The sequence below is a fragment of the Orbicella faveolata genome, unplaced genomic scaffold, assembly GCF_042242905.1.
Source record: "Orbicella faveolata isolate gen_17 unplaced genomic scaffold, um_ofav_v1 contig_36, whole genome shotgun sequence".
NCBI classification, from domain to species: Eukaryota; Metazoa; Cnidaria; class Anthozoa; order Scleractinia; family Merulinidae; genus Orbicella; species Orbicella faveolata.
This window is the reverse complement of record NW_028301565.1, coordinates 11,448,873-11,470,050: the sequence shown is the minus strand read 5'-3', so window position 1 is coordinate 11,470,050 and position 21,178 is coordinate 11,448,873. Positions and strand designations below refer to the sequence as shown.

General features: G+C 40.8%; 3 protein-coding genes across 6 annotated transcripts in view; 2 read left to right on the top strand and 1 right to left on the bottom strand.

The window, feature by feature from the left end:
• LOC110043017 (uncharacterized) overlaps nucleotides 1-11,393 on the top strand; it is a 49,938-nt gene extending 38,545 nt beyond the window's left edge. For all 3 annotated transcript variants that reach the window (XM_020748422.2, XM_020748423.2, XM_020748421.2), the window contains 10 exons: nucleotides 1,248-1,348; nucleotides 1,856-1,953; nucleotides 2,503-2,611; nucleotides 3,020-3,153; nucleotides 6,856-6,957; nucleotides 7,906-7,999; nucleotides 8,099-8,252; nucleotides 9,268-9,679; nucleotides 10,008-10,092; nucleotides 10,490-11,393. In XM_020748422.2, coding sequence (XP_020604081.2) covers nucleotides 1,248-1,348; nucleotides 1,856-1,953; nucleotides 2,503-2,611; nucleotides 3,020-3,153; nucleotides 6,856-6,957; nucleotides 7,906-7,999; nucleotides 8,099-8,252; nucleotides 9,268-9,679; nucleotides 10,008-10,092; nucleotides 10,490-10,588 — 1,388 coding nt within the window. In that variant the 3' untranslated portion in view covers nucleotides 10,589-11,393. The remainder of the gene's footprint in view (nucleotides 1-1,247; nucleotides 1,349-1,855; nucleotides 1,954-2,502; nucleotides 2,612-3,019; nucleotides 3,154-6,855; nucleotides 6,958-7,905; nucleotides 8,000-8,098; nucleotides 8,253-9,267; nucleotides 9,680-10,007; nucleotides 10,093-10,489) is intronic.
• Nucleotides 11,394-12,563: 1,170 nt separating this feature from the next.
• Nucleotides 12,564-15,800, bottom strand: LOC110043022 (bcl-2-related ovarian killer protein-like). The gene is made up of 2 exons (XM_020748429.2): nucleotides 14,034-15,800; nucleotides 12,564-12,881 (listed from the first exon to the last, which is right to left on the bottom strand). Exons 1-2 carry the CDS (start codon nucleotides 14,538-14,540, stop codon nucleotides 12,714-12,716), a joined length of 675 nt encoding a protein of 224 aa, XP_020604088.1. The 5' UTR covers nucleotides 14,541-15,800; the 3' UTR covers nucleotides 12,564-12,713.
• A 214-nt stretch (nucleotides 15,801-16,014) lies between these two features.
• On the top strand, nucleotides 16,015-19,862 carry LOC110043019 (RNA-binding protein RO60-like). 2 transcript variants are annotated; one of them, XM_020748425.2, is made up of 5 exons: nucleotides 16,015-16,123; nucleotides 16,246-17,089; nucleotides 17,615-17,899; nucleotides 18,680-18,913; nucleotides 19,097-19,862. In XM_020748425.2, exons 2-5 carry the CDS (start codon nucleotides 16,256-16,258, stop codon nucleotides 19,391-19,393), a joined length of 1,650 nt encoding a protein of 549 aa, XP_020604084.1. In that variant the 5' UTR covers nucleotides 16,015-16,123; nucleotides 16,246-16,255; the 3' UTR covers nucleotides 19,394-19,862. The 2 variants fall into 2 exon arrangements, with proteins under 2 accessions (XP_020604084.1, XP_020604083.1); XM_020748424.2 differs by having other exon boundaries at nucleotides 16,055-16,123; nucleotides 16,204-17,089.
• Nucleotides 19,863-21,178: the final 1,316 nt, after the last annotated feature.

Here is a 21,178-nt window from a genome sequence, read left to right as displayed (position 1 = left end):
TGTCCACTTTGCTAATGAAGCACATTGTCCTTTTTACAGCCATTACATCTTTCGAGCTTACAATTATTAGAATTGTTCGAGATAAGGATGATATATTGCTTTTCCAACTCATATCTCTTTTGTTATGGATCGTCAGTGGTGATGGCTGCATTGAACGTGTATCAAACTGTTTCTTAGTTACATAGAGTAATGAGTAATATTTGCGCGTCGACTTAACGAGAAAAAAGTAGCCTGCAATACAGACGTATTTTGGCGAGCGAGCACATTTTGATAAAGCGAGTGCCATCTTGGATTCAAACTAGGGAAAGACGAAAAGGCGTCTTAGGGAGAAGGAGTGGGGCTAAAACTTTTCTTAAGCCACCAGGCGGCGAATCTACTCAATCACGAGCTAATATCGATAACTCGTGAACACACGGAAAACGCCTGCTCCAGCTCTGCAGGCTAAGATAAGCAGTGTCATGGACATCTAATACCGTGCGGTGAGGGCTTGAGTGCTCGTTGAGTTGAGCGAGATACTTCGACTCTCACAGTGCTTCTCTCTCCACCCAAAAGCACAAATGGATATTGGTAAATTATTAGGGAAACTCACTAAAATGCTGAGGGTGTCCTGCGATAGCTTAGCAATACCTTAAGCTTGTGTAACAAAACTTGTATTAGCTTCGTGCTACCGAAACAACGCTGAAAACGTATGATGCATAGTGCTCTTCCGATACTCCAGATTAGAGCTTCTTTTAAACTTCGGGCGCTTTCCATTCGACCCAAAATCATGAAATTCTAGAAATGGGGCAAATCGTAACGAAATTTCGGAAGAAAATCCGAAAATTGTTGAATTTGTGAACTGAAAAATCAAGTTTCTGAAATTCTCAATCAGTTGAACGGAAATTTCGGTATGAAATTTGCAAAAATTTGCCGGGTATTCCTGCTGTTCTATTCGTCACTGGAAGGTTCCGTAAATTGAAACCGGAGTTTTTGGCGGAATGGAAAGCGCCCTTTGCCACTGTTATTTCACCACCGTTACAGAATTCAACGCTATAAAGCGTGACGGCATGAATGGTATTTTATAAACGAAAGCATACTGTTGAACAGAACCTTTCTTTCAGTATTCGCTCTTTCGAACCGGCTTCTTTTTTTTTAGCCAAATACTCTTCGTCGAAAAAGTGTCAATGACTGGAATATCGTGAGTAACATAATGCATACAACACACGCTTAGTCCGCCCCAGCTAATATCGCTTCTTTTTTCATTGCAGACTTGTCAAGCCCAGTGTGTTTGTTCTGCAGCAGTCGCTATACAGCGAAAGTTTATCTACTGGACATCAACAAGAAGGAAATGAGGACTCTTGACGTAGATGTAAGTAACCAATCGCATTGCTCCAGCTTAGTGCATTTGACCACTGACAACTTCGCGCAAATACCGTGTTCCGTTTTTTGGAACAAGCAATTGACGCTGAATTAAGTGAGCCCACAGTTTTTGTCTCTGCAGTTGCTAAGCAACCTGACGTATCTTCAACCGCGCCACCAAATCTGCGTGCCACAAACCTTCAAGAGAAAGGTGATTGTTTGGTAAAACGACACACACTCAGCCTACTCAAGTCACTGATCAAGCCATTCCTTGTCAAGCATACCACTGAACGCCCATCACCCTGAACAGTTTCATTCTCGTTGCTTTGCAGTTTCTCGCAGTAGAATATTACTTTCTGTAGTTGAAATATCCGCGATAATATAGGCAATTTCACCAGTTGTGTGGTTAAAATGTTTTGAAGTCAGTGTAGAACAAACTATTGAAGTATGAAACGGCACGCTGATAGTTAATTTGAGCGATGGAATTCTCATCAGTTGTACTTTTTGTTATTGGCAGCTCAAGTCACGTGTTCTATGTACGGACATGCTGGAAGATGGCACCATTTTGGTGGGGACCGTGTCGTGGTATATGCACGCGTTCCTTCTAGAGAACAGGTGCGAATGGCTTATAGCTTTGAATGACGAGAACGTTTTCAGCTGCTAAGTCCAATTATCTTTTGTCATCCCCGACATTGGTCAGCAATTAACCTTTCCACAAAAAATCAACTCCAATTAATTTATCAAAACCGTCAGAATCACAGACCAAATTCACCAAATCCTTCAGCTGCCAGTAACAACAATGTCTGGAGACTGTAAGGAGAATTTCTTGGTTGAAATTCAAACCAGTCTTATGTCTGCTACATCAAGTCTCTATTTACGGGACAATAGCAAACTATTGAAAGTCGGTGAATAAGTTATGTTGTAAATTCGCATCCCGCAGTGCTAAGCAACTTGAATGACGTACTTACATAATGGCTTGTTGAATACTCGTGAAAACTTTTGAGTGGATGATGATGATTGCAAACCCGTTGGAGCTGTGATGTATTAGTAAGATCAAAGAAGATCGTAGACGAAATCAATTTTCAAAATTCATAAAAGCCCCTACACCTTCCCGTTGGCTTGTTTTTCTTGTCTTTTGAAACGTGTTTATTGTGTTTTCAATAGCTCAGAAGTGTGGTGCATTCAACTCAATGACTCGGTGATTGACATCGCTCATTTACCAGATGGAAAAGTCTTTGCAGCATTAGCTGATGGATCAATTTGCGTCTTACAGGTACAGTGAAAGTCTTGCACATCGCTTCACTAGGAGGGGAGGGGTCCAGTGGTAAGCGCGCTGGACTCCGGATCAAGTGCTCCTGGTTTGAACCCTTCCTTATCTTCTTGGGCAAGACGCCATACTTGTGCAGTGGCTGTCTTCATCTTGAAGATTTTAATATCACCTCTATCTAAAGGAGTACGGCAGTAGAAATCCTCCAAGTCGCTTCATGCTACAGAAACCGGGCTTAACACCTGCAGCTTTAGATGACTTGTCCCAATTGAGATTTTATCTACCCTTACATATCGTTTTAGTTACTAACGGGCAGAAAACGAGCAAACTATTTCGCAGCTAATTCATCGCTTGGCCTAAGGTTGCCCTGGCCAAAACTTACTCTTAATCCGTGCTATTCAATATTCTTCCCAGAATGCCAGTAGACAGGAAGCGCCGTCAGAAGGTTCCCACGTCAGGGTGGGTGGTGCGCCAGTCACTTGTATAACTCTCGTGAATGAAAACGTGTGGTGTGGCTGTGGCAATAATGTGGTCATTCTCGATGGAAGGTAATCCGAGGAGCTATGTCTTTGTTATATTGTATTTATAATGATTTATAATATTTAGAGAGGAAGCCACATGAGCTTAGCTGGTTTTCATACAGGTCCTCTATCCTCGTCGAATTGGAGTTTAGTTTGTTGGTTTTTGTCGAGGGAGGAAAACAGGAGAACCCGGAGAAAAACCCTTGGAGTAATGAGATGCGAGGATAAAATACCAGAAAGGAACACCCCATGGGTTACTGGGCGTGCAGTAGCATGTGTGATATGACGCAGCGTGCTAATAAATACCGAATCGGAGCAGAACACTCCTTGCTCAGTTTTCAGCGGAGCAGTAGGGAAGGTAACGGCCCGCCCACCCGCCCACTTAATTCGCGTGAGTCGTGCAATATCTCCCTTCCAAGCCAAGCTGTCCTAGCTTGGCTTAGAACGCTGATCAATATTTTCTCCATGCTTGTAGCTTCGCGTGATTTGTGTACTCAAACCCTATTAGTTGCCAAGCCACTACTGACGTAGTAAACTCCTCTAAATTTTACTTTTCGTCTCCTCACTCCTTAAGGTCCGTTTTAGTCTATAAATTTATTCGCCTTAACGACACTTAAAACTAAAGTACTCTTTCATCATGATACGCGTGAATGTGCCTTCTTTTTTTACAAAAAAGCTGTTTATTTTTGGGTCGATGTAACCAGCAGTGAAAAGCTGTACATGTATTTCAGTCTCTGTAAACAAAGTAGGAATAGTAATTTGTGCAAGTCTTGCTACGAACTAAACTGACAACCGCAAATTTCATAAACAACGCACCTCAACGCCAAGGACACAATGAGTTTTTAAGAATGACAAGCTGAAGTAAAAACGTAATCTTAATCACTGAACAGTCGTCCGTCAAGCAAAACCTTTCTGTTTGCCAGGTTTAGAAATTTTTCCGAGTCCACTTACCTTCGTAGGAAATACCAAGAAACAGTTAGAACACATTTGAGAGTGTTGTTACTATATCTGTACCCTGAGAGTTTTGTTTTAAGCGCGCTTGTACCAGGTTATTTGTGATACAGGCTTTCCTTAAATTATTAACAACTATTTTCAAATGAGGTCACCACTTTGATGGATTGTTTTCGTTTGTTTTGGTTCAACTGAAGTGTCCACTTCTTAAGTGTTTTTTTTTTTGTCGAAACTGTACAAAGTGCGGCGGATTCAGTATTGCGTAATGTTGTGTGCAACTGCATTAGTGATTATTGTAAAAAAATATATATATATACGTTTTTTTTTAAATTTGTTTGTATGTTATCTGCCTTTGCTTAAGATCAACATGATATTGCAACTGCAAGTTCTATCGTGTTTTGGTATAATAAATTTTTTGTTTAACAGAAACTTCAAATAATTGAACGCATTTGGTCAATTAGCAAATCACAAACATGGCAAACTGTTGAAGTAGTTCTATTGAAAAGATAATGTAATTAGTGAAAATAAAGCTCGTTGAATGACTCGTATTTAGAAAACAAAAGCTTAAAGGCTCGTTAGTGGGTTTTCGGCTCTTCGATGAACTGAAGGGTTCCTGTGTCTTGGTTTTTACTTTAATTGTGTCAATAATCTTGGCAACCCGCTAAACGTGAACGCTAACCCCCGTTAAAAGAAATACGAACACCCACAAGATATTGTTAACAGACGTGCTCGTCGAATAATGAATTTGCGTGTAAATTTCCTCGGATTTTCAGTTGATCTCCCAGATAATTGTTTGCAAACCTTACCATAACAGGTTTAATTATTGAAATCTTTTGCCGGATATATATCGAAATGCGTAAAATGTGTATATTTTATTGTCAAATGTTTTTGACAGTCTCTAAAACAAACGCTCTGTTTCGCGCCCTATACACGCACGCTTTTCGCCCTGTTAGCCCCGGATGGGGGGGGGGGGTACTCCTTTATGGGCTATATAGGTATGTGCGGCCCCGAAGGGTAGGGTTTTTCAGCCGTTTTGGTCATAAATAGGTATCGATTTTGGCCATTTTGGTGTTAAATGGGGTATGGTGTTAGCACTCTAGTCTTTAATGGGGTATGTTTCGTGGAAGAAGCTACTTTTTCTTCATTATGAATAAGACCGTCAACAAAAGTCCTTCATAGCTTATGCTTAGGGCAACTCTGTCAGCCGCAATGGTCATAAATAGGGTGTCAAATTTTTGGCCAGGTCATAAATAGGGTAGCAAAAATCGCAGATTTTGGTCATAAATAGGGTAAGGGTTTTGGAAAGTGGGCCGCACACCCCCACCCAACTTTTCTGGGAGTTCCTCCCCCCCCCCCCCGGGCCTGTTAGTCAGGCACGAATTTATCAGTTATTTACCTGCGCGCTCTTCTTAACGTAATCAGCTTTAGAATTTGGCAAAATATTAATTTATTTTTGTTTTGACTTTCTCAGCTCTTAGATTCTTCCTAGATTGACCGCTAGAATAGTTACTGAAAATGAAACACACTTCATTCTTTTGTTTGTCAGTATCTAAACAATAGTGTAGCCAAATTTCATAGAAATCCATGCAATTTTAACACCGTATTATTTGGTTCAGTGGGAGCTAATTTCGTGAAAAAGAAGCTGGTGATTTTCACTATTCAAAGAGCATTTCACATGCATAAACATTTCACACGTGTCGCACCTTTAGGCCCCTAGTGCTACCTTTGAATAGGACTGGCTGGGCTCTTGGCTCTCAACTTACAGAATGACGCAATTTCCATCCAGTTTCACTTTATGTAAGAACTTTTATGAATGAACTTTATTATTTTTTTGAATGAATAGACTTAAATAACACAGAATTCACTTTCTTGGCTGTTTACGACACCCACCCAATTTAAAACCGCTTTCTATCACGTAGACATATTGGGATAACAACAACTCTGTATAACATCCGAAGGCAACAAAGTGTTCCGTGCTGAGTTTCCGACCTCCCCCACAACCAATTACAACAACAAAGAGATTAAAGTTACATCGCTATAGGGGGCAATAACAACATCCGTATTAAAATTAGCAGAAAAATCGACTCAAAGTGACGCAAAAAAAAAGAGGCTCAGTTCTACACTTGTGAGATTTTGGCGCCTCTTTTTTTGACAGAATATCTTGTATGCTGTAAAAACATGACTTAGTCGAATGCTGGGAATATGACGTGGGAACTAATTTTAATCATTGCATGCTTCAAAGCTTCAAAGCCTCCGCGAAATACGCCAATAATTCAAAACAATATCTCACATAAAAAATATAAATGTTCTGGTAATATGCGCGGATAAAATGCGAAAAAAACTAGACGTTTGGAGAAAAAGAAACTAAACTACTTACTAACCTAACTTGCTCAAGCCATATTGGGGAATATTAGCCCTCGGTCGTTTTTGTACGGACCTCGCTGCGTTCGGTCCGTACTGCCACAACCTCGGGCCAATATTCCCCGGCACGGCCCTCGCCCACGGTTAGTAAGAGGTCAGTACCTTCATCAAGACATCAAGACATCAAAACCGTCCATCCAAAAGATTAGTCAAAATGTAATTTCCCTTAACAGAGCTAGCTTGACAGGTGACAAGAAAAAAGACAAGCATTAACTGAGGGATATTGCTTTGATATACAACCAAATTCCCCAGACTAACCTAAAATGAAATATAACGAAGTATTCTGTATTGGGAATTACCGTTTAGAGCGTGGTACTAAAATGTTGAGTAACATGTTATGCTGTTATATTTCTCCAGTTTTCTTGTTGAGCTCGGTTCATTGGTGGTATCTCAATCTCGTCGTCACCAGGTCTCCAAGCTAACACACGGTAAACATGGCGTGTGGTGTACTGTGAGGGGGTAAGAGGTCTTGTTTTGTTGTTGCTATTCGTAAACGAAATTTATGATAACTGTTCAATTAGTGTGAATTTTGCCTTGAAGTTTTATCATTTCCAGCTGTTCTTAACTCGCATGCCACGTAGAAGGGATATGCAGGAACGGGATGAACGCAAATGAAGGAGAAGCGAACAAATTGCGAATGGGAACATTGCTATCTCACACTGCATGCGTAACGTCACAAGGACTAGTTTTCTTGTTTCCGTTTCTACTCCGGCGGGCGCATCCTTACTGCGCACGCAAATTCACACGCAACGTCATGCATGAGAGCGCGCGCTAAGTAATGAAATGAACAATGATAGGGCAGATTACCATTGCTACAGCTTTGCCTGGATTTAACGATCTTGGACGTTCGGTGACCCCTATTTTTCTTTTGATGGATCATGTTCTCTACCGATTTTCTACGTTTAGCGAAAAAATGAAGAAAATCTATCGACTAGAAGTTTGAATTTTTTGCAAATGTTCCGTTTTTTTAGCTCTTCGTTTATCTGTGCGACGGTTTCAAGTGCCGCTTAAAGGGTTAAGTTTTTTGTTAAAACGTTGGTAAAATTTGGAATTATTGACGCAACAGACCCATTTCTACAAAATATGACTAAGATAGTTTGCCTCCGTTGACTCGCCGTCGATATTTTTAACTAGAAACCCTTGTAGTCCATGCTGAATTACGAACGCCAATTTTTTCAAAATCAGGGTAGTTTTCCACAGGCTTCATCTCTGAAACGAAGTCGGTGATCCCCCAATTTTTTTTGTTTTTTTTGACACAAGTAACTCATTATCTGACTGCAGTAACAATTTAAAAGAAATCTATCGACTGGAAAATTTTCGCGCGAACGTCCTTAAACACATACATGTACACTTCAAAAATTTCTCCACTACGCTCTCCATATTACTAAGCAATGCTTCTTTTATCAGGTCATCTTGCGTTCTGCTTTTGGACCACGTGACCTTTGACGTCCTTTCAAAGGTTGATGACGTCACGAGCCTCGACATCAGTTCTGACTCAAGGGTAAGAAAACAGTTGTTTTTTTTAAATTATCCACCAAGTTAACTTAGACTTGTTCTTTCTCTGAATGCTCGGTTCAATGTCTTTTTTCCTTGACTACAGGTCATCGCATTCAGTGAGTCACGTGTCACCACAATTATGCAAGTAGGCGAGGAATTGTGGGTAGGGCTTGGTAACGGGCAGGTCCTGATATTCGACATCATCAGAAACGATGCGTATGAAGATGAAGCTTACGTGGTGCTTAACGAAAATAAAGGTGACATTTTCTACTTTCCATTTAAGCGCTTTAGTTTAAGTATACCCTGCAAGACCTGGTTCTCTCAGAGAGAATCGAAAGAGGTGCGCGTGCGCGTGCACGTTGCATAACAACCAATCTCGTTCCCAGAGTCTTCGTTCCCCTTGACCAGCGGTCGGAAAACGAGAGCTCTGGGAGCAACCATTTCAGGCATGCGCGATAGATGCAGACTGCGCAGTGAAACCGCATGGGCAGAATCACCAGAATTCGGTTCTTTCAAAATGGTTGCTCCCAGAGCTCTCGTTTTCCGACCGCTGGTCAAGGGGAACGAAGAAACTGGGAACGAGATTGCATAACAACAGATGTGGTTTACTTTTTATGAATGTTTTAACCGCACTGAGCTGCAACAACGAAACGTTGTTTGTAATTATTTTAAGTTGTGTTTTAAAGGCACTTACCACACTGCAGTTAGTAACACTCAGCTGTTCCGGGCGGAAACAGGAGCATGCACTTTACTGTTCTTTTAGTTTCAAGTCATTGATGTACCATTCCTTTTACAGCTCCGTTCCATTACCTCCTGGATACTGGAGAAAAGTGAAAGTGAAGTCCTTTGTAGCTACTACAGAACGGCAACAAATCTTTCGATTTGTTTGTTTACATATGACTAAACATAGCTGGTTTTATAATATAGAAAGGACCCTGCGCGCGCTCTGATTAGTCAAAAACCCATGTTCTACCAGAGTATAAAACATAGAATGCGTGCTTTATTGTTTTTCGCCACGTTTCTTCTATATCATAAAGCAAATGAAGAAGCCTAAGCCGTGTATTACACTGTGATAAAACACTTTAGACATTTGAAAACACTCGAGAAATGTAGAAAACACTCGCTTGCGGCTTGTGTTTTGTACATTTCCCTCGTGTTCTCAAATGCCCGTCGTGTTTTATCACAGTGTAATACACGGCTTAGGCTTCTTTATTTGTTAAATAAACATGACTAGATTCTCATTCACCGACCTTTATTTGTTTCTGTTTTTAGATAACGGAAAGTCGTTAGAGAGGTTTGGAAAACAACTTAAAACAATATCAGAAAGAGTAGAGAATACGTCCGCACAAGATTCAATGTCCTGTACTGCGGATTCCACGTCACACTTCGAAATCAGTCGTTCGCCAGAGACTACGGACATCTCTTCTCCAGAAACAGTTAATACCAGAGAAAGTGATAATGAAAATGTTCACGTTGAATCGATTGAAAGTTTCGAAGTGTCGTCAGGTTCTGTAAGCAAGCAGGAACCTGTGGTTGTGGAAGAAAGCAAAGCAGAGGAACAAAAGTCCACCGAGGAACAAGGAAAAGATGACAGTATGTTCCACAGTGATTACAGGTTTAGACTACGACTAAGGGTGCATTACCGCATCAACGAGGGAGCTATTCGCTGTCTGGTTCTACTCAGGTGGGTAGGGTGTGTGACTCAGTCAGTTGATTAAAAGAAGTACTTTTATTAAAAGAATCCCTCCCCTCCCCCTCCCCAATTGATGAAGTATTGTGTCTTGGCGGAGTTGCCAGAAACGTTCTTGACTCATTGAAGTTGAGTATTTTCTCTTTTGGCTTGTTTGATGCCATCTCCTTCGTCAAGTCGAGTAACGGAAGCTAAAACAAGAGCTACGTCTTACATAAGTGTTCTCCGCCCTCCTTAAAGGGCTCTCTCAAGAGCGGGGCTCAATCTAGTTGCAGTTTGTTGATAAGAAATTTGTTAACTTGTTTTCATTTATTCCTCGCAGAGAGGACGATCCACTGGTCCTCAGTTGCGCAGGCTCTTTTAATGAAGAAGGAGCTTTGTCGCTATGGCAACGACAACGAGCAGAGGTTCGTAGCTATGCGTGAGGATGACCATGTAATTTAAACGTCTTTGTCGTGTCAAAGTTATCCCTTTAACATGATTGATCAGGTGTGCGTTCGTAAATATCGCGGAACTGGCATGACGGTAGAATGCACACCAATGAAAACAGGCTCTCGAGATATATATTGAGGAAAGACAGTTTTTTAGTGAAAATATAAGTCGTGTCTATTTCTCTTGTTTTGACGGCATTGTGTAATGCCCTGACAAAATGAGGGACCGCTGAAGCTCTGGAAACATCAGCTGTTTTAAAGTTGCTAGAAAACGAACTGTTAGCGGGAAACCTTAGGGTGACATTGAGCCTGGTTACAGACGACAAACGTTTTTTCTCTTCTGAAACATTTCTTTTTGTCTTTCTCTTCACAGGACACAGACGAGTGGCTTCCGTTTTCTATCAAACATCGGTTCACAGAAACCGCTGGTCCAATTCTGCGGCGCAAGGATACTCCGCCTTTGTTTAATTAAATCAGCAATCTCGCTCCCAGGCCCCTTCAGCATGGATCGTGACGGCAAGACTGTCGCCGAATCGTGTGCTCCACCTTTGCTCGTATCCTAAAAAATCAATAAGGCCTCCAAGGTAACATCAGGCTCTTCAGCTCCAATGCTGAAATATGCCGCGTAAGTTTGTTTGGTAAGGAAAATTCCTTGAGATTTCTGTCTTCAGCCTCGGCAAGGTGTAAAACCCCCTCGTGTATTTCGTCAAGAATTGAAGAAAAGAAATGGCGAAGGTTTAAGAATGACTTTGACTGGATAATGTTTATTTTTTACGTTTAAAAAGGTGCAATGAGCCTGGTTGTTCATGTTCGTTGTTAATGCTAGCTGCCTATCACCGAAGTTTTATTTCTATTTTTCTAGCTGACTGATGACGCTTAATAACTTTGAAATTTCAGACTAAGTTTCCCTACTTTGATTGGAAATCAGCGATTTCCTAGGCCTTTTGAAAACAACAGAAGCTCGCGTGACGAAATCCCGTATTCGGTATCTTTTACTTCAGTCTGTTAACATAGTTAGCATTAGTTACATAATTCAATTCACTGAATAATAGCATGGCAATCATTATAAATATATCTGTGTCAAATTGGCATTTTTCCGAAAAATTCAATTACCTTTGTGATAATGAAAATAATTTCTTGGTGTTAGAAAACAATTATAGGGTTAAAACCTCTTGTATAGTTTTATTTACAATGGGACTAACAGAAACTAGAGATATATTTTATAAACTATATTTTTTTTGTCGAACTGAAAATAAAATCCCTATTTTTGACATGAAGCTTTTTTTTCGGTAGTCTTTTGTCTTTTGTACGCAAACCTTCGTACGTCTTTTGTACGCAAACCTTCTCACGTCTTTTGTACGCAAACCCTCATATCTTTTTTGCGCAAGCTTGATGATTTGGCTACAAGTTAAAACTACTTTCCGCGTTGGCAATAATCATGAGCACAGGAAACGTACGAATGAGGAACCTAACGGGAACCATAAGCAATGCACTGGGATGCACGGTGGAGCGCAATACGGAAAGCACAGGGAGCACAGCTGTAACGGACGAGCCGGGGCCGGGTGTAAAGGTAGGGGGCCTTAGAACATACAGCGATGTACGGTAAATGTAGGAAGAAACCCACCGGGATCCACGAGTAACGCACAGGGATACACATAGTGGAACGTGCGAGAGCGCACAGAGAACTCAGTTGTAATGGTTGTGCAAAGATAGGGGCTACTGGAACTCGTAACGACTGTACGGTGGACGTAGGAAGCAACCTCGTTCCCAGGGCCTTTTCCCTTACTTGGGTGTCCTAGATAGGGAAAAGGCCATGGAAACGAGTTTGCGTAAGAAAGAACCTACTGGGAGCTACCGCGGACTCATTGGAAGAACGCAGGGGCTGCTCATAGTGCGACGCAAAGAAAGAGCAAAGGCCGGATATCCACAAGAAATACGCGAGGTAAGGCATAGGGCAACGTACCAGGAACCACACAGTAACTACAGGGAACTCGAGGCATCAGGGACGAGAGATGGCTGTAAGCACCCACAGCAAACACATGGGGAACGTATCAAGGGACCCACTGGGAACTATGGGAGAGAGAATACAGTTGAGCATATATAGTGGGCAAGAGGAAGCGTATGGTGGACCGCACAAGAAACGTAAAGGATAACACGGGGAATGCTAAGGAAGCGTATAGGACTAATACACGCGTTCCCATCCAGCGGGGATTGGCAATATCCCTAGTCGCTTCATGCTATTTTCATGTCACTTTTAGTGATCCAGTTGAAGAGCTATGAAGGGAGTATTTCTTCCCTGGCAGAGTATTGTATAAATTCGTACACTAGACTGTTCACAGCCTCTCTGTTTACGCACGCGAAAGAAAAAGCGAGCGAAGCAAAGCGCGAAGGACGCGTAGGTAGGGGGTGGGGTTTGCGAGCGAAGCGAGCAACAAGATTCGTACACATGAGATTAAAGTTTTGTTTTATTTTCAAGTTATAATATATACTTATCTCTGTAATTTATTTATTGCTTCATTTTGTTTTGTTTCTCATTATATAATAAGTACATTTCAAACATAAACATTGGCGCTCGTAGTGGAAGTTATTTTTGCCAGTTAGCCTCCATTAATAAGACCAATACATTCACTTATTGCATGCAGGAGTGAATACAGTTTCCCTGTCGCGGCGTTGACGAGCCACTGTCTGTTATAATCAAACCATCGCAGAAAATACGCCATGGAGTATCTCTTCTCTATGCATTTGAACTTTTCACCGATGTCGACCTATTGTAAAACGACAATAAAAGTAAAATATAACTTTGATAGAAGGTATCGAAAAGAAGAGGGACGATCGTGGTGGTTTATCGTAAATTCACGAAATTGTTATTCCAGAAATTTAAACTCCATTCCCGGAATTTCTAGAATTTTTGGGAAATCAGAGAGTTTTCTGGAAACTTTTCCGGGAAAGTTCCGTACCGTCTGTTGCCATTCCAAAATTTCAGGAATGAAAACGTACCTGGTCAGGGCATGAGTTAAAGTTGCTAAGCAACTGATGGCGCCATGATGACGTAACGAGGTTAAAATAATGTTGATTGTACGTGAAATCCTATATTTCCCGAAATTTTGAAAAGTATATCTCGCGAAATATGGCTCTGTAAAAAAATTAGTAAAAAAAAGTCAATCTGTGGAGATAAACCAACGGAGACATGAGATGATCTAATTACTTATGTCTTGTTTTGCACAGACACATCATTAAAATAATATATATGCAAATGTTGCTATGTGTTTCGCTCTACTCATGTCGCTCATTGTTACCATCTTTGATTGTTTTTGCAGCCGTTTTGTAATATTTATGTTTCACAGAAACGATGGTAAAATATTGATTTTAAACAACTCTCCGCTGAGTTGTTCAGTTGTTCTGAATATACCGTGAAGTTAATTATAAATGTAACTCGGATAAAAAAAAGTTGATGGCTCAGTAAACGAGGAAGAGGCGGCAATTGAAGACATTGAACTGCTTCAGCAATAGATCAAATGCACTGATGCATGAATGCGCATGGAATAACTGATTTTATAACCTTTTGTCCTTTTTTGTATGTTTTTTAAATTTACAAGAAATGTATTTCAGTCAGAATTCTCCACGATAGGCAAACCCATAGAATTGTCAGAAAATATGTTAAATTAAAATTTTTTTCTCAAAAATGAATCACTATTCAAACTCTTTAGTGTAAGTACTGAATAAGCCTTTATCTATGCATAATGTTTGCAATTTCAGAAAATGATTGATTTTTCTTTCAAATATTCGTTTGGTTTGCATGGGAATCGAAAACATCTCACCTTTTTAAGGAAGGCAAGCAAGGAGTACAGTGTAGTTAATTGTTTATACTCACAAACAACTAACTAAAGACAAAAGAGAGTAGAGAGTGAGTTTCTTACCCAGCCGCCTTGACTCCTTATCCATACCGCCAAATGATCCAACACATAAAGCCTCACGCAGCTTAACACAGTTTTAACAAGCTCTGGTCGTCCCTGAGTAATACAGTCACTGCTTATAGCGGCAGCAAAAGCGAACAAGGCTACGATCCGTCCCCAAGTTACACCCTCACGAAACAGCTCGCGTCCAAAGTTCCTGAAAATGTCGCCGACAATCACCTCGCTTCGCAGCTTCACCTTGAGCTGTTTGGAAACATTGTTGTAAAGATGAGGATACGAAGTCTCCAGAAGCTCGCCAACCTCGATTATTTTGGCAGAAATGGAAACAGTGTTTTCAGACACGTCTTTAGGGCGGATAAATTCGAGATCCGACTCGATATTGCAGCGTTTCAACCTCTCCTCGATGTAGTCAAGGCAGTATAAATTTGCATCATTCGCTATACAGACATACTCCTCGTTGAGTTTGGCTTCTATGAATGGTTTAAGTTTTTTAGTGACAGATTTGAGCATGGTTTACCAAGAATTATTTCCACGCACATTTAATTCTGCATTTTGAGAAAAACATTAAGCCAAGAATAAACGAATTAGAATAAACGCCGAGATGACAGGTGGATTTTATGGGAACTAAGTGCAGGTGGCATTTTTAATAGGTTCCTACGGCTATACAACATTTGAATAGGATCGTTCGTAAAAGCAAACAGAATTATTGACAGTGTACTGACAAACACGTCATGACAAGAAGGAAATTGTGAACCACTTGACCAGCGTTGTGTGACTCTTCTCTCTAACGAAGCAACAAAAAACAATTTTTTCAAGTGGCACGAGATGGCAAGGCCACCACAGGAAACTCAAACTGAAGAATTGAACAGTCAACGGTGTGACAATAAAAGGGTTTAGGAACACTAGGACCACTAAATAAATGTCATGTCTGATGATATAGATCTAGGGATTTGTATGGAGAGAAGACGCTTTGCCCTTCAGTCAGCTTAAGTGGTTTTCCATACAAATCCTTGTAATTTTGCAATTTTTCAAAAATCTTTGCTTTTCGGTTTAAGACCCTAGAATTTTCTGTTTTTCCCATTATTTTGCCCCTCTAGATCTTCCATCTGCAATAGTTGTATGCCTGCAGCTTCCTTTTTAAGTGATTAATAAAGGAAAAGGTTTCTGGAGGGGAAAGCTTCCTCGCTTCCATACGAAACTTTCAAAACTTTTGCAATATTCAAATCGTCATTAAATCTTAACCTTACACGGCATTGGTCTGAAAATTGGTGTTCTGGCTATTTAAAACATGCTCTTTCCAGTTCTGAAAGTCATTTGGTTGTAACTAAAAGTTTAGAAATTATCGGTCACGTGACCAACTGTTGCGAAAGGAGAGAACTTTACTTCCATGATTTTAATATTCTCGAAAAAATACCTTGTTCGTTTATATCCGAGGTTTTTAATTCATTCGCTTCTTTTAAAATGGCAGTTTTGCACATATCGTTTAGGTCTATTTTGCACCTGATTGTTGTGGGTTCTCCATGTGCAGTGAAGTTTGATGTTATTTCTTATGATCAAGAGACAATGATCATGTTTGTTATGATATAATAGCAACGTAGCCAGACTTAGAGATTTGTTTTCGCATAAATTTTCTGAAGAAAATGTTTACCAGTGCCAATAACTACAGGTAAACAGGTAAATCTTGAAACCGAAAGTGCTGATGTAAGCAGTATTCGGTCAGGGTTGTCTTCGATGACAACCTGATGGTGAAATCTGTAGGTCCCAGTCTCCTAGTACCTTTCAAGTCGGCGCTTTGTTCTTCGCGGCCTGTACAATCTTTTCTGATATTTTCCACTGAATTATGTGATAGACTTGAACTTTTTTTGCTTTTTTCTTTTCATTGAAGTGATCGAAACGGTAAAAAATTTCCCAACTTAACGAATCAAAACGAAAAGTTTTCAATAACAGAAGAACTTACAGTGGAACGACCATACTCGCCCTGTCTGGGTGATGGAAGCCTGGGTTGGGGTTCTTTCAAGGCTTTAGTTCCGGGAAGCGTTGCCTCGTCAGCTAAGAAAACTCGCTGATTGGAAGCTTTTCAGAGTTATAACAAGGTAAATTTCGTTTTATAAGCACTATTTGACCGAAAGTGAAAGGTAAAGTAGCCCTTTAATTCGGTCCGTGTGAATTACAGAACTTTCAGCGAGTAAAAAACTTGAGATTTGACGAATTGCAGAGAAGAAAGCATGGCTCAACAACAACCTCCTGACGTGGAGATGGCGGCTGCTGACCCCTCAAATACACCGCAAACCCAGCCGATAGCAGCAAACCAGGTCCAAAATGAAGCAGGCGGTTTTGTTTGGAAAGTGGATGATATGGAGAGGTTTCGACGTTTTCTTGTGCTCGGAAGCGAAGGAGGTACGTACTATGCGACGGAACAGAAACTAGGGCAAGAAAACGCTCAAGCATTGTTGCGGCTAATCGGTGAAGGTCGGGGCCCCGAAGCTGTAAAAATAATTGTCCAGTACAGCACGGAGGGTCGTACAGCCAAGCAAGACCCGATCATCCTGTCTTTAGCTTTGTGTGCCCGCTCAACCCATTTGGAGACCAAGCGAGCCGCTTACGCCGCTCTCAGCCAAGTGTTACGAATTCCCACGCACCTCTTTAATTTTGTCGAGATTTGTGAAACACTGAGCAAGCCACAAACAGGATGGGGCCGAGCGCACAGAAAAGCAATTCAGAAGTGGTATACTGGAAAGAAACCACGAGGTCTTGCCGTGGCTGTAACCAAGTACAAACAGCGTAATGGATGGTCTCACCGTGACCTGTTTCGACTATGCCACGTAAAGCCAACAGACCCGGCCATTCAGTTCGTTGTGAGGTATGTGATTAAAGGTTTTGAGGCCGTACAGGCTGACGCGGCGGCAGCTGGTGTTGGCCAGGATATCACATCGGTGTTCACCTTCTTGAGAGGGGTTGAAGAAGCGAAAACAATGAACGAAGACGATTTGGTGAACGCCATCAGGGAACACGGTTTAGTGAGAGAACATCTTCCCACAAACCATCTCAACTCTAGTAAGGTGAGGAACGCTGTATGGACAAATACTTAAAAGCGTTATACGGATAGGTCAAATTCACTGGCACCATTATACGAGGAAGGGGGTGGGGGATATGGGAACCTCCGGGGGAACATGGCTGTGGTATCAGAGGGTTTCTGTAGGATTCCTGAAGTGGTCGGTTCAGAGCACTTCCTTAGTCTGTCTGCCTTTTTCCTGCGAAAATATTACAGAGAATACAAGTATAATCCTTGCGTGCATCCAACCAATCCCCTGCTCTCCCCCAGTCGAAATGACTGCATGTTCCAAACTCTCTGAACTGTCCCCCATCCCCTCTACTTTGTGGAACTGATTTTACAGTGGAACTATATTCAAACATTACCATGCCACCTTGTCATATCAACAGGGTGATTCTAAAAAAAGGTGTTCTTAAATAATTTCACTGGATTAAAAGAAAGAGGTCATCTTCACAATGAACGAAGTGATTGTAGTAACAAGGTGATACTCTATCTCAATTTGAAATGATCTTTATGTTTGTATTTGCGACAGATCTGGGAAGCTCTCCTTGAAAAAATGCCCATGACTGCCATGATTAGAAATCTTGGTAAAATGACAAATGTTGGGGTCTTGGCACCCTTGTCAGATGGAATGACCAAGGTCTGTGAGATGCTAAGGAATGAGAAGAGTCTTAAGGATGCACGTGTTCACCCATTCTCCATCCTGTTGGCTCTGAAGCAGTACCAAGCAGGTCAAGGTGATAAAGGAAAGCTTACTTGGACTCCTAACCAAGCCATTGTGACAGCATTAGATGAAGCATTCTACCTCGCTTTCAAGGTTTGTGCTTGTGTAATTTAGACAGATCCAGCTAACGTGTATACATCCTTGTTTCAACCCAATTCAGTGATAATTCGTTTTTGCAATTTGCCACATGCAACTGATTCAAGTTCAATTCAATTTATTTACCCTAATTTTAGTTACATAAAGTTCATTTTGTTAACAAAAATACAAAGTGAGAAAAAATAAATAAATGCAAAATTACATTTTAAATAAAATTTTAAAAAAGGGAGTGAATAAGATAAAAGCAACTGATTGCATGGGAGTATGACTGTACACACAGAACAACTGAAACCTCCCAAATGAATCATCTTATGATCTGAATTAAAATCGTGCAGCTCCAGGGCTTGACTTTCAGGAAAAAACCTCAAGGTCAAATGGCCCCTAAGTTTTCAGATTTAGTCGCCAGCAAGAGCAGTGAAAAGCATGAAAAGTTAGTCGCCAGTCAAAAAAATGTTGTTACATTGGCAACCCAAGCATTCAGTGCAAAATCATGCTTCCAGTGCAGCAGCTGTATATCTTAGCAGTGGTCAGTGATGTATTTATTTTTTTGTACCTGTATAAATTAAATGTAGTTGTTAGTTATTATAATATATTCTCACGTTTGTTGTAAATATTATTTATATTTTTTCTGTCAAGCACTTTTATTATGAACCCCTGGTTCATGAGAATGGGCAACCACTCCCTGTGCCATGACTTTAAATAAATTATTACTATTATTCTTGTATTTTATTTTGCTAAGTGTACTAAGTACATACATGCACCTTTTTTAACTTTCAGACTGTTCAGCCCACTAATAAGAGATATCTTTTGGCCATTGATGTCAGTGGATCAATGTCGTGGGGTAACTGTAATGGTACAACCATAACTCCCAGGGTGGCATCTGCTGCCATGGCGATGCTTACTGCACGTACTGAACCACAGTATCACTTTGTTGGCTTTTCTCATCGTCTAGTACCTCTGAGTATTAACTCCACCATGAGAATGGATACAGTCTTAAGAACCATCGAGCAGGTTAGTACTGTAGTTATCATTCTGTGTTTCTAATCTACCCTCAGATTTTATTAAGATTTTGTGACATTATGTCAGTGACAGTTATAGTGTACACTGTATTTGTTTGTGGTTCCCACACTTTCGTCAGGTCCCAGTGTTATTTTGGATACTGTGCCAATTATTGATGGTTAACTCGCGTTGTAGGTACCAATGGGGGGAACTGACTGTGCTCAGCCCATGATCTACGCTAAACAAAACAACCTCAAAGTGGATGTGTTCATTGTTTACACGGACTGTGAAACGTGGGCTGGACCTGTGCACCCAAGTGAGGCCCTCAAGCAGTACAGAGTACACTCTGGTATTGACGCCAAGCTAATTGTGTGTGCAATGACCTCCAATGGCTTTACTCTGGCGGATCCTGAGGACAGAGGAATGCTTGACATGGCTGGGTTTGACTCAGCTGCCCCAGACATCATCAGGCAGTTTGTAGAAGGCTTCTGAACATACCCTAGCACCTGTAGTAGGAATGCAAACCAGTCTACCAGTGTTACCTTCAACAGGCAGTAGTGTGCTTATATCTGTGGCACTATTCTTGTTGTAAATATTTTACGAGCATTTTGTAGACTGCACTGTCAGTGGTAAATTAGTTTTTGTTTTGTTCACATGTGGCACAAAGCTAATATTACATCTACATCCTTCCATACGTGGAGGCATTGTGTGTTTCTGATATTTGGAGTAAGTGTTGTTCCTTGCATTGTACTGGGTCAGCACTAACTTAGAGATTGAAAGGAGACTTAAAGAAACTGGTATTACATGAGCTCTACGTGCCATAGTAAGCTCTTATTGGGTGAATTCCATTGATCATAGTAAGTATAACCAATAACATTTTTATCTTGTAGTAAAGTTGTACTTTCCTAACTCCCACCTGTAGTGTGTGTAAGGTGAAATAAAAATAATTTTTTCAGCCCCAGCCTTTGTCATTTTGCTGTCTAATTTCTCAGTTTGTTCTTTTAACTGGGTAGCCTGAGCAGTGTGAAAAGAATGTCATGTTCAGTAGCCTTGGGCTAGTGGATTCTATCCCTCTCTTACCCACTGGGCAAGTGAAGTTTTTAGGGAATATTTTTGAGGAAATTCAAACTACAGAAGTGCTGTGATAGATGATACTGTTGTCAGTGTTAGTTAATTTTGAATTAATTAATCATGCCAGTAAGAATTTTTTTTTGGGGGGGGGGGGCAAGGGGGGGGCTAGTGAGAATTACAATCAGGCTAGTAGATTGTAGTTACAGCTTGCCCAAATGGGAAGCACAAAAACTGGAGTTTTCTTGGTACCTTTCTGAGACTTGCATGGTACATAAATTGTGCAGTGTTATTTGTTGTTGTTGTTTTTATGTTGGTCATTCACCCCATGAGGCGGGAAACAACCTCCAAGGCTCTGGAGGGAGAGTATTGAGTGAAATGCACAGGGATGACAAGGAGAGGGTTGTAAGCTTCTGACTGTCACTTCCAAGGGAAAAATGTGAAACTTGAAGGCTCCAGTTTGAGATTCTATCATTTTGGTGATTTTCAATTGCATAACTTGCATAGAGGAATTATCCTGGTCCTTCTTTCTGCAAAAGAGCCAGGGCCATAGCCAGGAAAAAATTATGACTGAGGCAAGGTTGGTTGTTTGGTTATTTATTTGCTAGCTGTGTTTTTCTTTTCCACCTTCAAAGAAAAAACTGCAAAAAACAAATGACTCGTGCAATGCAATGCCTTGGTTTGCCTGTTACTAGCTACAGCCAAGTCTCCTCTGCAGCCATTTTTTGGGGCATGCATATTTGGGCATCATTTATCCTTGTATCAGGGCCCCAATTAGAAAGATTTTATTAACCAAGTGCAAGGGACTTGCTGAGAGAATACTGGCCTGAGGTCTTGATGGTACAGATCAAGCACAGCAAGGTATGTACAAAATAGGCCAAGGGCCAACATTCTCCCAGGACAGTTCTGAGCAAACTTGGTTAATAAGAGATTTAAATCACACCACTGAAAATGTTTGGAAAAAATGCCACAATCACAGACTGGGAAAACAAGCATACAATTCTGATTGGGAGCCAAATTAGCATATATAATTTCACATCCGATGTTAAACAAAACATAAGGGAAGGAGATTTGGAGAAAAAAAGAAGTCTGTTACATGTATGTAAAAGAATGTAAGTCCTAGAACAACCAGAAAATCCTCAAAAGTGATCATATGGGATCATTTGGGATACTTAGAGAATACTGGAGTGGTAATGGAACAATCTGATT